General features: G+C 48.9%; 1 protein-coding gene across 1 annotated transcript in view; it reads right to left on the reverse strand.

Moving 5' to 3' along the window:
- C1H20orf27 (chromosome 1 C20orf27 homolog) overlaps positions 1-13250 on the reverse strand; it is a gene marked incomplete at its 5' end in the record, with an annotated part of 67684 nt that extends 54434 nt beyond the window's left edge. The window contains one exon of the mRNA XM_040335578.1: positions 13088-13250. Within this exon, the coding sequence (XP_040191512.1) occupies positions 13088-13250 (163 nt within the window). The remainder of the gene's footprint in view (positions 1-13087) is intronic.
- Positions 13251-14819: the final 1569 nt, after the last annotated feature.

A 14819-nucleotide genomic window follows, 5' to 3' on the forward strand; every position in this document is an offset into this window, starting at 1 on the left:
AGAGGCAACATTTTGTGCAGTAAGTATGTATATTTTTTGTATAATTTTCCAAATTGTTTTGTTTATAGGTGAAAAAAAGGTGGAGGGGGCACCGACAACGTAAGCGAACCTGCACCAGTGTAAGCATTTTACTGCAAGGCCTTTTTAATAGTAGTTGCCTCCAGTTCCCTGAGCGCTTCTCCCCTGTACAAGACCCTGTCCAATACTGCAATAATAATCATGCTTCTTAGTCACTGTTCCTGTGCGCTTCCATCTAAATGCCGTCAATCATTGAGATGGGTGGCCTTGCTAACCAATAAAAAAACGCGTCAGGGTACCCTGGTTTCCCGCCCCTATGTTTTTAAGGGTGTGGGCAGGAGGGAAATACATTTCACATCTGGTGGCCCTGTCCGAAAGGTCCAACACGTCTGGATCAGGATTTTTAACCTTCTTTACTCCAACGGGGGTGAACATACACACGAATCTCAAGACAGGGTTATTTACTGACCGGTCTGTTGAGATCCCCAGACATCTCAGGACCTTCGCTTTTTTTTATCTTTTTGGCAGCAATCACCGAAGCAGGAGCATGGAAATCCCCCGTGGTCAATATTGCTCTGGCCAAAAAACATAAAATATCTTGGATTATGCTTTCTGAAAATGTGACTAGTATCCTCCGGGACAAGAAAACTAGTTGGAACCCCTGGATTAGATGCCTTCAATCTCAGCGGTGATTGGGAGAGTCCTAGGAGATTGGACAACTGGGCCAAGGGGATTGGTTCTTTTCTCCTTTCTTCTCTTTCCCCTTCTTCCCCCCCACCATTTTCTTCAACTTATCTCATATGGATGCCTAGGTATGGGTTCTATGGCCTCCCCTAGCTTGGATTATATATGGGAGCATGGTACCTCACCTTTGGGTGCTTGGAACACCGTATGGTCTTCCAATACCCAACTTTTTTTTTTCCCTGAACCACTTATCTGAAGTGGATCTACGATACACTGTTGTGACACCTTGATACTAGAAGGTATTTTAGGGCCAGATTCACAGAAGAAATACGCCGGAGTATCTACTGATACTCCGGCGTATTTTCAAATTTGCCGCGTCGTATCTTAATTTGTGATTCACAAACAAGATACGACGGCATTTGGCTTTGTACGCCTTCGGATCTTAGGCTGCAATACTTCGGCCGCCGCTGGGTGGAGTTTGCGTCATTTTCCAGCATCAGGTATGCAAATTAGCTTTTACGGCGATCCACGAAGGTACTCGCGTGCATTACGTCGTCGCAAGTCGTTTTTTCCCTTCGCAAAGTTAAGCCAGCTTTTTTTTTTTAAGTGTATTTTTTTTGTGTGCGTGTACTCGACAGAGGAGCCAGACTGCAGGAGTTGGGAGTAGGCAGGCCTCCCCCAGCTTTTTCATGGCTTAACCAGCCATGTTAAAGTATGGCCGTCGTTCCCGCGTAGAATTTAAATTTTTTTTTTTTTTTGGCTTAAGTACGTTACGCACGTCACCATTCAAACACGTCAGGGCGCCGTAATTTCGCGCAAAGCATGGCGGGAAAATTGCGAACGGAGCATGCGCAGAACGTTCGGCGCGGGAGCGCGCCTAATTTAAATGGTATGCGCCCCATTTGAATTAGGCGGGCTTGCGCCGGATGGCTTTACGTTACACCGCCGTAAGTTTACACGCAAGTGCTTGGTGAATCAGGCACTTGCGTTGAAAACTTGCGGCGGTGTAACTTAAAGACGTTACATTACGCCGCCGCAGTTCTTTATAAATCTGGCCCTTAGTTCTCTACACTTTTTGATTACCAACGCTTTACTTGTTGAGCCTATTTTTGGTTTTATATTTTTATATGTGGCTGAGACAAGGTGGTCTTTGACAATCTTCGACAACGCACCAAAACGTGATATTCATATATAGGTTTTCGCATTTGTATGCCTGGTCTCTTATAAAAACAATTGGAAAACAAACACATGACAAAAAGGGGCAAGCAATTTAGGTTCTGAGCCCCTTTACTGGAGAAAGAAGCAGCATGCCCCGGTATCTTAAAAAAGGTACTTACCCATTTTTTTTTTCAGAAAACGGCCATTGCAAAAAAAAAGGGCCACACAATGCAGGTTTCTTGGCCATCATGTTGATCCTATTGGTCTCAATCCTGCAGCAAGCATGGTGAACAGGAGTTGCGAGGTCAGCCTGACTTCCCTTATCTGAATGCTGGTTCCACTTCAGGAGACTCAAAAGCACAGAAGAGGGGGGCCGGCATAACAGTAAGGCAACATGACAGCTTTATTTTAAAGTGAAAGTTTTGCTTTTCCTTACGCAAGGAAAAGAAACAGGTCCACTTTATTGTCTGGCCACCCTGCCTTCTTATCTTTCCCTTTCCTTCCTCAATGATCTGTTCACTGCCGAGAGCAAAAATAAAATACCTGGTACCTCTATGTATAGAGTAGCATGTGACCCACTCCCTCGACTCCCATATGACAACACTGGTGCTTGATGATTGGCCTAGCAACCTGAGGGTTAGGACCCCCTTCGGTGGTTGAATAATGACTTGCCAGGGGTCACCAAATCCTGGGCTGTTCCTGAAGCCCACGCTGCTCTTCCAGCCTTTTCGCGGCTGCCCAGCTGGGCTGTTCCTGGAGCCCATGGCTGCCCAGCTGGGCTGTTCCTGGAGCCCGTGGCAACCCACTCAGCCTCTTAGCAGCCGCCCATTCAGTTCACAGGATGGCTTGTGGGCAGAGACTAGAGGTCAACTGACTGGTGAGGAACGTGAAGAGGGAGGGGCTGGAGGAGACCCCATCTCATGATTTCGGCATAGGTGTCATACATGGAAGGAAGAGGAAAAGAGGGGGAGGAACAAAGAAAAAAAAAAGGGAGAGAAAGAGTGGTAAATCCTAAAATAAGGGGTTTTAATATTGTACGAGTGGAAGGGACTCAGGGAGCGCTAAATGTCCGTGGGTTAGGGGCGCAAATTACTAGCCTTGGGTGTCGACAACCCACGCTGCCAAAATAATTTTACCGTTAGGGGTCCCCACAACTTGTGAAAATTTATCAAGGGGTCACGGCACTAGAAAGGTTGAGAACCACGTCCCTAGCATTATCACATGCAGCGGGGAGAATCTCCAGCCCTGTGCAAGCTCCAACTAAACGTAAAAATGACAAATGGAGCAGCAGGTGAGCAAAGGAAAGGCCGGCATTAAAGGATATACGGATAAAGCACAGGTTCGCTTAACCGCTTGCCGCACACAGATATACGTCTGCAGCATGGCACGGGCAGGCAGAAGGAAGTACCTCTATGTACCCTTTAAGAAGCGGTTGTTGCGCGCACGCCTCGATCTCCGTGAGCGCGCCCGTGGGTCCCGCGGACTCTATCGCCGCGGGCATACACACGGTCGTCTCATGGAGAGATAGAACGAACGAGGAGATGTTAGTGTAAACACAATATCTCCCTGTTCTGCCTAGTGACACTGTCAGTGATCGTCTGTTCCCTGTCATCGGGAACACTATCAGTGACGTGTCACAGCAAGCCACACCCCCCTACAGTAAGAGTCACTCCTTAGGGAACACTTAACCCCTTCAGCGCCACCTAGTGGTTAACCCTTTCACTGCCAGTGTCATTTTCACAGTAACCAGTGCATTTTTATAGCACTGATCGCTGTAAAAATGACAATGGTCCCAAAATAGCATCAAAAGTGTCCGATGTGTTCGCCATAATGTCGCAGTCACAATAAAAATTGCAGATCGCCACCATAAGTAGTAAAAAATTTTTTTTATTAAAAATGCTATAAAAACTATCCCCTATTTTGTAGACGCTATAACTTTTGCGCAAACCAATTAAACGCTTATTGCGATTTTTTTTACCAAAAATATGTAGAAGAATACGTATCGGTGATCAAATACCACCAAAAGAAAGCTCTATTTGTGGGGAAAAAAGGATGTCAATTTTGTTTGGGAGCCACGTCGCACGACCGCGCAATTGTCAGTTAACCACTTAAGGACCGCCTCCTGCACATATACGTCAGCAGAATGGCATGGCTGGGCACATGTACGTCCTGCAACCCGGTCCGAAGCTCCGTGACCCGATCGCCGCTGGGGTCCCGCGATCGGTCCCCGGAGCTGAAGAACGGGGAGAGCCGCTTGTAAACACGGCTTCCCCGTTCTTCACTGTGGCGGCTGCATCGATTGTGTCATCCCCTTTATAGGGGGACACAATCGATGACGTCACTCCTAGAGCCACACCCCCTACAGTTGTAAACACACATTAGGTTAAACATAACTTCAGCGCCCCCTGTGGTTAACCCCCAAACTGCAACTGTCATTTCCACAGTAAACAATGCATTTAAAATGCATTTTTTGCTGTGAAAATGACAATGGTCCCAAAAATGTGTCAAAATTGTCCGAAGTCTCGCCATAATGCCGCAGTCTCGAAAAAAATCGCTGATCGCCGCCATTGGTAGTAAAAAAAAAAAAAATTATGAAAATGCAATAAAACTATCCCCTATTTTGTAAACGCTATGAATTTTGCGCAAACCAACCGATAAACGCTTATTGCGATTTTTTTTACCAAAAATATGTAGAAGAAAACGTATCGGCCTAAACTGAGGAAAAAAGTTTTTTTTATATATTTTTGGGGGATATTTATTATAGCAAAAAATATTGCATTTTTTTCTAAATTGTCGCTCTATTTTTGTTTATAGCGCAAAAAATAAAAACCGCAGAGGTGATCAAATACCACCAAAAGAAAGCTCTATTTGTGGGGAAAAAAGGACGCCAATTTTGTTTGGGAGCCATGTCGCACGACCGCGCAATTGTCAGTTAAATCGACGCAGTGCCGAATCGCAAAAAGTGGCCCAGTCCTTTAGCTACAAAATGGTTCGGGGCTTAAGTAGTTAAAGACCGAGCAGGTTATTTAAACAGGCAATTTTACCATATATACACAGATCACGTCTAAAAGCCTCAGGATCCCTTCAGAAGGTGTATTTTGGGCATTGTGCCCCAAGGATGACACAATGATTCCCATGCCCACCATATAAACGCGTCAAGCCAGAAGAAGCCACCTCCGATTCGGTGATATCTCCACAGAGAAGAGATGACCCGGGCAGCAATAATCGCTGCAATGATGCTGCAGAGTCACAAAGGCAAAGAGAACAGTAAAATCAGCAGAAGGTCGATCTGGGGGGGGGGGGGGGGGCGATGTTCCGTAAAACGGCTTTCCTGCACTGTCAGGAGACAGATGTTCTACATTCATTGTGATACATTGGACCTCGGCGTCAATGTCCCATAGGGAACCATTAAAGCAAAAAGGTCAGGGAGAAGCAGGAGGATTTACAATGAGATGATGCTCCAAGATTTAACACCTTCTCCTCTTTTCTTTGGAACGTAAATGAGGTAACAGGAACCAACCTTCCATGGAACATTCCCCCCCCCCCCCCCCCAAAAAAAACACAAACACAACTGCTTTTTTTTTTTAATATATACAAAAAGCTTTATGCAACATAAGTTCTCAAAGCCAAATTGAAACACATCATTCAACACCAGACCCATCTACCCCCAACAGAGGTCCAGTTATATAAGGTGGAGTATTGGTGTAGAGCCCCGATATAGATACAGGGGGCGATTTACCAAAACTCAAGTCTGGTGCAGCTCTGCATAGAAACCAATCGGCTTCCAGGTTGTTGTTCTTTGTTTTTTTTTGGGGCAAGGCTTAATTGAACAAGCTGAAGTTAGGAGCTGATTGGCTACCATGCCAGTGGCGGCTGGGGCTCAACATTTAGGGGGGGAAACAAGCTGAAAATAAAAAAAAAACATAAATTGCAGCCACTGTGCCCATCAATTGCAGACACTGTGCCCATCAATTGCAGACACTGTGCACTGTGTCCATCAATTGCAGACACTGTGCCCATCAATTGCAGACACTGTGCCCATCAATTGGCGACAATGTTCCCATCAATTGGCGACACTGTGCCCAACTGCCGACACTGTGCCCAACTGCCGACACTGTGCCCAACTGCCGACACTGTGCCCAACTGCCGACACTGTGCCCAACTGCCGACACTGTGCCCAACTGCCGACACTGTGCACATCAAATAGTGGAAATTACAAAAGGGATGGATAGCCGCATCACAGGATATAGTAAAAAAAAAAAAAAAATCGTGAAAAGAAGCAGCCGACGCGTTTCACACTAGTTCAGTGCTTAGCCATGACTAAGCACCGAACTAGTGTGAAACGCGTCGGCTGCTTCTTTTCCCGATTTTTTTTACTTTATCCTGTGATGCATTTCTATTTATTTTACCAATAAAGACAACCTAAGAAGTTCCTTTGGAGTGCGGCTATCCATCTCTTTTGTAATTTCCACAATTTGCCTAGTGCATTGCCAGCACCCTTGGTTTCCTGAGAGGTTCCCGATTGCTTGTTGGACCCACCTGGAGCGGTGACTCCCTTCCACTGTGCCCATCAACTGCCGACACTGTGCCCATCAACTGGCGACACTGTGCCCACCAACTGCAGACACTGTGCCCACCAACTGCAGACACTGTGCCCACCAACTGCAGACACTGTGCCCACCAACTGCAGACACTGTGCCCACCAACTGCAGACACTGCGCCCACCAACTGCAGACACTGCGCCCACCAACTGCAGACACTGCGCCCACCAACTGCAGACACTGCGCCCACCAACTGCAGACACTGCGCCCACCAACTGCAGACACTGCGCCCACCAACTGCAGACACTGTGCCCACCGATTCCTGCCAGTGTGCATCAGGTGACAGGCAACAGACCCGAGCACCTGATTGACCGAGAGGCGGTTCAGTGTTAGGAAAGTGAATATTCATTTGATTTCCTACCACCTAGCATGGCGCCCGCTGTTCATCTTTTTGGACGCCTATGGCTCTAATCGGGTGCTTCCAAAAAAAAAAAAAAAAAACGCTGAATAGGGGTCGGGCACCTGAATAGGGGGTGGCAGCGGCCCCTTTGACGCACCCACCACTGTACCATGCACAGCTGCACCAGCTTTAGTGAATCAAACCCACAGTAACTCCTATCTAAAAAACGAAAAAATCATTTGAATAAAAGGCAATGTAGCCATACTACGTAAAGTTGCACTAAATATGAGTGTAATTAAAAAAAAAAAAGGAGGCGGCATAAAAGAAGAAACGTACTAAAGAAAAAATGGAAAGAGTGACCAACCGACCCTGCAAAAAATAAGGAACCAACCTACAGTTGTGGGGGTGGGTGGGTTGGTCCACCTTCCCTGGGGAGAAAAAGAACAAACAGGCTAACCTTCCCTGGGGGGCGCAGTGGTTCTACTTGGATCTTAAAAAAAAAAAACACACCCGTGTCCATTATTTGCATACACTTCTTTTAAGAACTGGACAATTACGGCTACCAGTTAATAATGGCCCCATCATCGAAAAGTAGCTTTTCGGTGAGGCCTCCTCTCTAAAAAGTCAGAAAAGCTGGACCCTTACAAACCAGGTTTTGAAGGGGAACCTAGAAGTTTTCAAACAAATTTCCTGGAAAGATTTTCACTTTTAATGATTTTTACTTTAAAGAAGTCCAAACCCAAGAACATAAATAAAATGTATTATATTGAAGTTTGCCAGTCCTTAGATGTGGCGACCTCCGTCATACAATGCAATGGAGAGGAAGACTTCTTGTAGTCCAAATCAGGAGAGCAGCCTAGGTTGACAATGCTGCTGCTGCTCCTCCATAGATACAGTGGAAGAGCTGAGTGAGTGTTGCCACCCTAGGACAGAAGGTGTTTGTAACGGAATGACCCGTGACACCCAGAGACTTTTGAAGGATGGGGGGTACTCCTGTGCCAGCGTCACTAATGACTCTTGGGTCTAGGGTCACCCTGTGCCCCTTTTGGGCATAGGGTGACTGATAACTGTTAATTCATGTATTGCAGGAGATCTGGACATATTACAGGCGATTTCATGCTGACCCACACCAGGTCAATAGACTCCTGAAAGACATTCCATTATCCATTGTGTGATGCCAATACTGTGTTGTGTCTATTGTACTAATTAAGTCTGAAAGGTCAGATGTCTCCTTTCAGGGGTAGGGAATTAGCATGTCAATTATGTTTAGTAAAGGAATGTGTTTTGTGTAACAGGTGAGGGGAACTGGTTGCGGAGACAGGCTGTCTGGATAATGACTAATAATTAACTCAACTGAATGTCATTGTCTAAGACAGGTGTCTCAAACTGGTTTTGCAACCAGCTGTTGCAAAACTACAAGTCCAATGAGGCATTGCAAGAATGACAGTTACCAGCATGACTCCCACAGGCAGAGGCATGATGGGACTTGTAGTTTTACAACAGCTGGAGGGCCACCAGTTTGAGACCCTTGGTCTAAGAGAAGGTGTATTGAAGCCCCCCCCCCATTGTGTGATGTGTGGGTGGAGTGTGTCTTTGTCCCTGTGATTAACTGTAACATGCTTTTACTGTACATAAGAAAGCCAAGATACCATTAAAAAAGTATTCATTCATACATTTTGAAACCAGAGAACAGAGCGTATGTCTCGTTTATTCTGGGAAATGGAATGGATCATGCCTGTCGGATTGTGGAGTGTCGGATAAGCTGTCGTGGGTAGATGGAATGGGAATATCGTAAACGGTGGTGACCGTTACAGTGTTTTAGGTGAACATAAACCAAAATTCAACCAACGCATAAGGCAGGCATGTCCAAAGTCTGGCCCGCGGACCAATTACGGCCCGCGTTATGGTTTTGAACAGCCCACCTGATTATTTGGATATGTATATCTCCCAGCGCTGGGGCCACAAAAGAAATATATGCTGGCTGCCTTGGAGGGGACAGGGAGGAGGCGGACGAGTGCCGTACATACAGGAGGAGAATTTCCTGTCCCGTCTCCTGCGCTGCCAATGGACGCCTGTTCTGTCCATCAAAGGAGGCGGGACTTTCTATTAAAGAGGCCACCATGTAAACAGAAGTTTATCCTGTATGTAATCTTTTGCCGCTCTTCCCGCCCCCTCCCTGTCCACTCCAAATCTGCAGATGGATGGGCATCAATCAGGCTGCACTGATGGCAATGGTAGGTGCTGCATTCCTGGCAATGGTGGGTGCTGCATTCGTGGCAATGGTGGTTCTGCAGATGGGCACTTGTGAGGCTGCAGATGGGCACTGACCCTTATTTTGCTTCACAGTTCTTTATTTAAAAATTTACGTTTTTTTCCCCCTAAAAATTCCATCTTAAAATGAATAAATACGGTATATGCAAATAATACGCTCAAGCTCATCTCTTTACTCACATACAGCCACAAAAGCAAGAGAATTCTTGTTGGGCAGTTTATTAGTTGCTCAAACGAACACACTTGGACCAAATATTAATGGTTCAAAGAATGTCAGGCAAAATGGTCGGCCCTCACATGTTCACTTCATGAAATCTGGCCCTCTTTGCAAAAAGTTTGGACACCCCCTGACATAAGGAGTGCAATGTGTTGTATTTTTGTTTTAGGGTTTAGAATCATTAACTAAAGACCATTTGTGCTTTGGACTGAGGAAACATTAACTGACCAGTTTAGCAAACAGACTTGATTTTAAAGTGTTTTTGGTGGTACCTTTCCTGTTGGGAGAGGTACCTAGCTCTCATTCGCTGCCCTGGAAAGCCATTTTGGAAATGGATGATACCAGCTATCCAGCCCTCTTTTATCCAACCAAGGATAGTGCCCATTCTAGCATCCTGCCCCCCTACAAGAAGTCCATCAACATAGACATCCCATATCAAGGCCAATAACAGAGCAAACTAACTGGCAAGAGCAGGACACGCACCAGTAATAACTGAACAGTGGTTGGCCCAGTGCCGGCCCAAGACATTGTGCTGCCTGGTACCAAGAATGAAATGCTGCCCCCCCCAAAGAAAAATTACGCCCACCAAAATGCCCCCACATCCATTATTTTATATCATGATAACTAAAGTGGACCTATCATGGCTCTATACATGTATATAGGAGTATAAAAAGGAGCTGTTATGGCTCTATTCATGTAATTAACCCCACAGTGGAGTTGAGAGCGGAACGGGAGGAGCGGTCGGGCAGCAATTAGCCCCACAGTGGAGTGGAGAGCGGAGCTGGTGGAATGGGATGGCGTGCAGGCAGGAAATTTGCTGCCCGTCTGAAAGTGCTGCCTGGTACAATGGTACCATTGGGTCCCATGGTAGGGCCGGCCCTGGGTTGGCCACATTCAACAGGAGTGGTCTTCTAGCACTGTTGAAATTGAAGTTCAACTTCCACCCCCCCCCCCATTCTTAAACCAATAACACATACTGTATTTATTGGTGTATAACACTCACTTGTTTACCCTTAAAATTTACCATGAAAATTAAGGGTAAACTGTGCATGCGTGTTATACGTCAATATTTTTTTTTTTTTTAACCAACGGGGGCAGTCCACCCGGGTGCCACCCATTTGGGGGGGTGGGGTGTCAGACCGGCTGCCCCGCCAGCATACTTTAAAGTTAAGAAAACATTACTGCCAGTCCTTTCTCATGCACCGCTCCTCCTGTGCCACCCTCAATGTAAATGGAAGCCTCTAAATACCTCAATTAAATGCTGCTCTTTCTGGTCGCTCTCCTCCTCCCGCTCTGCCTCCTTGTTGAGTGTAGCTTTCGATTGGAGGAAGAGAGCATCATGTGACCGTCAATGAATCAGCAGAGGAGAGCAGTCACATGACCGGGTTCCATGGGAGAGCGGCGTTTGAGGTTTTTAGAAGCTTCGATTTACCACAGTGACACAGGAGGAGCGGTGTATGAGAAGAGGCCGACAGTGATGCTTTCTCAACTTTAGAGTATGCTGGCAGCAATGCCGACCCAGGAGACTGGGGGTCTCCTGGGAGCGCAGGGGGGGGGGGGGGCTTTATAATGAATGGACATTTGTGCCCCTTTATAGGGAGTCTGCGCCCACTTGCAAGGAGTCTGCGCCCACTTGCAAGGAGTCTGCGCCCACTTGCAAGGAGTCTGCGCCCACTTGCAAGGAGTCTGCGCCCACTTGCAAGGAGTCTGCGCCCACTTGCAAGGAGTCTGCGCCCACTTGCAAGGAGTCTGCGCCCACTTGCAAGGAGTCTGCGCCCACTTGCAAGGAGTCTGCGCCCACTTGCAAGGAGTCTGCGCCCACTTGCAAGGAGTCTGCGCCCACTTGCAAGGAGTCTGCGCCCACTTGCAAGGAGTCTGCGCCCACTTGCAAGGAGTCTGCGCCCACTTGCAAGGAGTCTGCGCCCACTTGCAAGGAGTCTGCGCCCACTTGCAAGGAGTCTGCGCCCACTTGCAAGGAGTCTGCGCCCACTTGCAAGGAGTCTGCGCCCACTTGCAAGGAGTCTGCGCCCACTTGCAAGGAGTCTGCGCCCACTTGCAAGGAGTCTGCGCCCACTTGCAAGGAGTCTGCGCCCACTTGCAAGGAGTCTGCGCCCACTTGCAAGGAGTCTGCGCCCACTTGCAAGGAGTCTGCGCCCACTTGCAAGGAGTCTGCGCCCACTTGCAAGGAGTCTGCGCCCACGTGCAAGGAGTCTGCGCCCACGTGCAAGGAGTCTGCGCCCACGTGCAAGGAGTCTGCGCCCACGTGCAAGGAGTCTGCGCCCACGTGCAAGGAGTCTGCGCCCACGTGCAAGGAGTCTGCGCCCACGTGCAAGGAGTCTGCGCCCACGTGCAAGGAGTCTGCGCCCACGTGCAAGGAGTCTGCGCCCACGTGCAAGGAGTCTGCGCCCACGTGCAAGGAGTCTGCGCCCACGTGCAAGGAGTCTGCGCCCACGTGCAAGGAGTCTGCGCCCACGTGCAAGGAGTCTGCGCCCACGTGCAAGGAGTCTGCGCCCACGTGCAAGGAGTCTGCGCCCACGTGCAAGGAGTCTGCGCCCACGTGCAAGGAGTCTGCGCCCACGTGCAAGGAGTCTGCGCCCACGTGCAAGGAGTCTGCGCCCACGTGCAAGGAGTCTGCGCCCACGTGCAAGGAGTCTGCGCCCACGTGCAAGGAGTCTGCGCCCACGTGCAAGGAGTCTGCGCCCACGTGCAAGGAGTCTGCGCCCACGTGCAAGGAGTCTGCGCCCACGTGCAAGGAGTCTGCGCCCACGTGCAAGGAGTCTGCGCCCACGTGCAAGGAGTCTGCGCCCACGTGCAAGGAGTCTGCGCCCACGTGCAAGGAGTCTGCGCCCACGTGCAAGGAGTCTGCGCCCACGTGCAAGGAGTCTGCGCCCACGTGCAAGGAGTCTGCGCCCACGTGCATGGGCCAGGGGGCCCGTGTAACGTGCATGGGTCAGGGGGCCCGTGTAACGTGCATGGGCCAGGGGGCCCGTGTAACGTGCATGGGCCAGGGGCCCCGTGTAGTGTAACGTGCATGGGCCAGGGGGCCCGTGTAACTTGCATGGGCCAGGGGGCCCGTGTAACGTGCATGGGCCAGGGGGCCCGTGTAACGTGCATGGGCCAGGGGGCCCGTGTAACGTGCATGGGCCAGGGGGCCCGTGTAACGTGCATGGGCCAGGGGGCCCGTGTAACGTGGATGGGCCAGGGGGCCCGTGTAGTGTAGCGTGCATGGGCCAGGGGCCCCGTGTAGTGTAGCGTGCATGGGCCAGGGGCCCCGTGTAGTGTAGCGTGCATGGGCCAGGGGCCCCGTGTAGTGTAGCGTGCATGGGCCAGGGGCCCCGTGTAGTGTAGCGTGCATGGGCCAGGGGCCCCGTGTAGTGTAGCGTGCATGGGCCAGGGGGCCCGTGTAACGTGCATGGGCCAGGGGGCCCGTGTAACGTGCATGGGCCAGGGGGCCCGTGTAACGTGCATGGGCCAGGGGGCCCGTGTAACGTGCAGGGGGCTGTGGAAAGATTTTTTCCTGGAACTTCCCTCAAATTTATGGTGCGTGTTATACGCCTGTGCGTGTTATACGCCTGTGCGTGTTATACACTGATAAATACGGTACATATGAATATTGGGGGCCCTTTTCAGTGAAAGCCTTCAAAGGCCATACTGAGGAGCAACATAGACTGGAGAAAGGGTGGCATTCGATCACAGCAGAAACTCAACCCTTTCCACCCAATGACACATACTGTACATGGGACCCCTTTGAGTGAAAGCCCTCCAATGCTATCCTAAACAGCAACACTTGGGTCTTACCTTCCGGCAACGCGTTAATGGTGGTCACTTTGAGGTTCAGGTTCGGAAGCGGTACCGCAGAAATGTTCTTCCCCAGCTTCTGATTTAAAGGCAAAGTGAAGGTGATTTCATACTTGTGTAAAATCTTCAGAAAGCCGACCTGTAGAAGAAACCAGTTACAGAATTATTTTCCCCTTATTAACCTGTGCTGATGAGTAAAGACTTGCTGCAGCCAGCCTGTGCAGAGCGCCAATGTCTTGCTGCGACTGGCCTGCTTCTTCACTGCTCTGGCACTGAAAGGTTTAATGCTGTACATACAATTTATACACAACAAAACTAGAGCTGCACAATGAATCGTTAAAAATCGAGATTGTGATCTTTTTGCCCCCTCATGATCTTGACAAAGCATTTTCCCGATTCTTTCTAGGCAGAGAATTCTCTGCTGAAGCCGACAGCTGTCAAAAAATAAATAAATAAAACCAGGCAGTCTGCCAAATATCACAACATTCCTCAGCTGCGGCGTCAACTATAATGCCGTGTACACACGATCATTTTTCGGGTTGGAAACAACGTTTTTTTCCCAACTTCAGCATTAAAACGACGTTGCCCACACACAATCGTTAAAAAAAAAATGGTCTAGCAAAGCGCGGTACGACGGCACTATAAAGGGGAAGTTCCATGCGGATGGCGCCACCCTTGGGGCTGCTTTAGCCGATTCCGTGTTAGTAAAAGACGATTCGCGCTTTTCTGTCTGTTACAGCGTGATGAATGTGCTTACTCCATTACGAACGCTAGTTTTACCAGAACGAGCGCTCCCGTCTCATAACTTGCTTCTGAGCATGCGCAGGTTTTTCACGTCGTTTTAGCCCACACACGATCATTTTTTACACTCCGAAAAAACAACATAGTTTAAAACGTCATTAAATGCAGGATGTTCGAAAACGAAAAAAACGTTTTTCAGAACCCGAAAAATTATGTGAAGCCCACACACCATCATTTTAAATAACATTTTTTAAAAACGTCGTTTTTTACAACCCGAAAAATGATCGTGTGTACGCGGCATAAGGCCTCATGCACACTGGAATATAATTATATATATATATATATACTAGGGTTGTCCCGATACCACTTTTTTAGGACCGAGTACAAGTACCGATACTTTTTTTCAAGTAGTCGCCGATACCGAATACCGATACTTTTTTTAAATGTGTCCCCAAATGCAGCCATGTCCCCCCCATATGCAGCCATGTCCCCCCCATATGCAGCCATGTCCCCCCACAGATGCAGCCATGTCCCCCCACAGATGCAGCCATGTCCCTCTAGCCATGTCCCTCACATATGCAGCCATGTCTCTCTAGCCATGTCCCTCACATATGCAGCCATGTCCCTCACATATGCAGCCATGTCCCTCTAGCCATGTCCCTCACATATGCAGCCATGTCCCTCACATATGCAGCCATGTCCCTCTAGCCATGTCCCTCACATATGCAGCAATGTCCCTCTAGCCATGTCCCTCACATATGCAGCAATGTCCCTCTAGCCATGTCCCTCACATATGCAGCCATGTCCCTCACATATGCAGCCATGTCCCTCACATATGCAGCCATGTCCCTCACATATGCAGCCATGTCCCTCTAGCCATGTCCCTCACATATGCAGCCATGTCCCTCACATATGCAGCCATGTCCCTCTAGCCATGTCCCTCACATATGCAGCAATGTCCCTCTAGCCATGTCCCTCGATGCGGCGGCGT

This window comes from Rana temporaria, chromosome 1, assembly GCF_905171775.1.
Source record: "Rana temporaria chromosome 1, aRanTem1.1, whole genome shotgun sequence".
NCBI classification, from domain to species: Eukaryota; Metazoa; Chordata; class Amphibia; order Anura; family Ranidae; genus Rana; species Rana temporaria.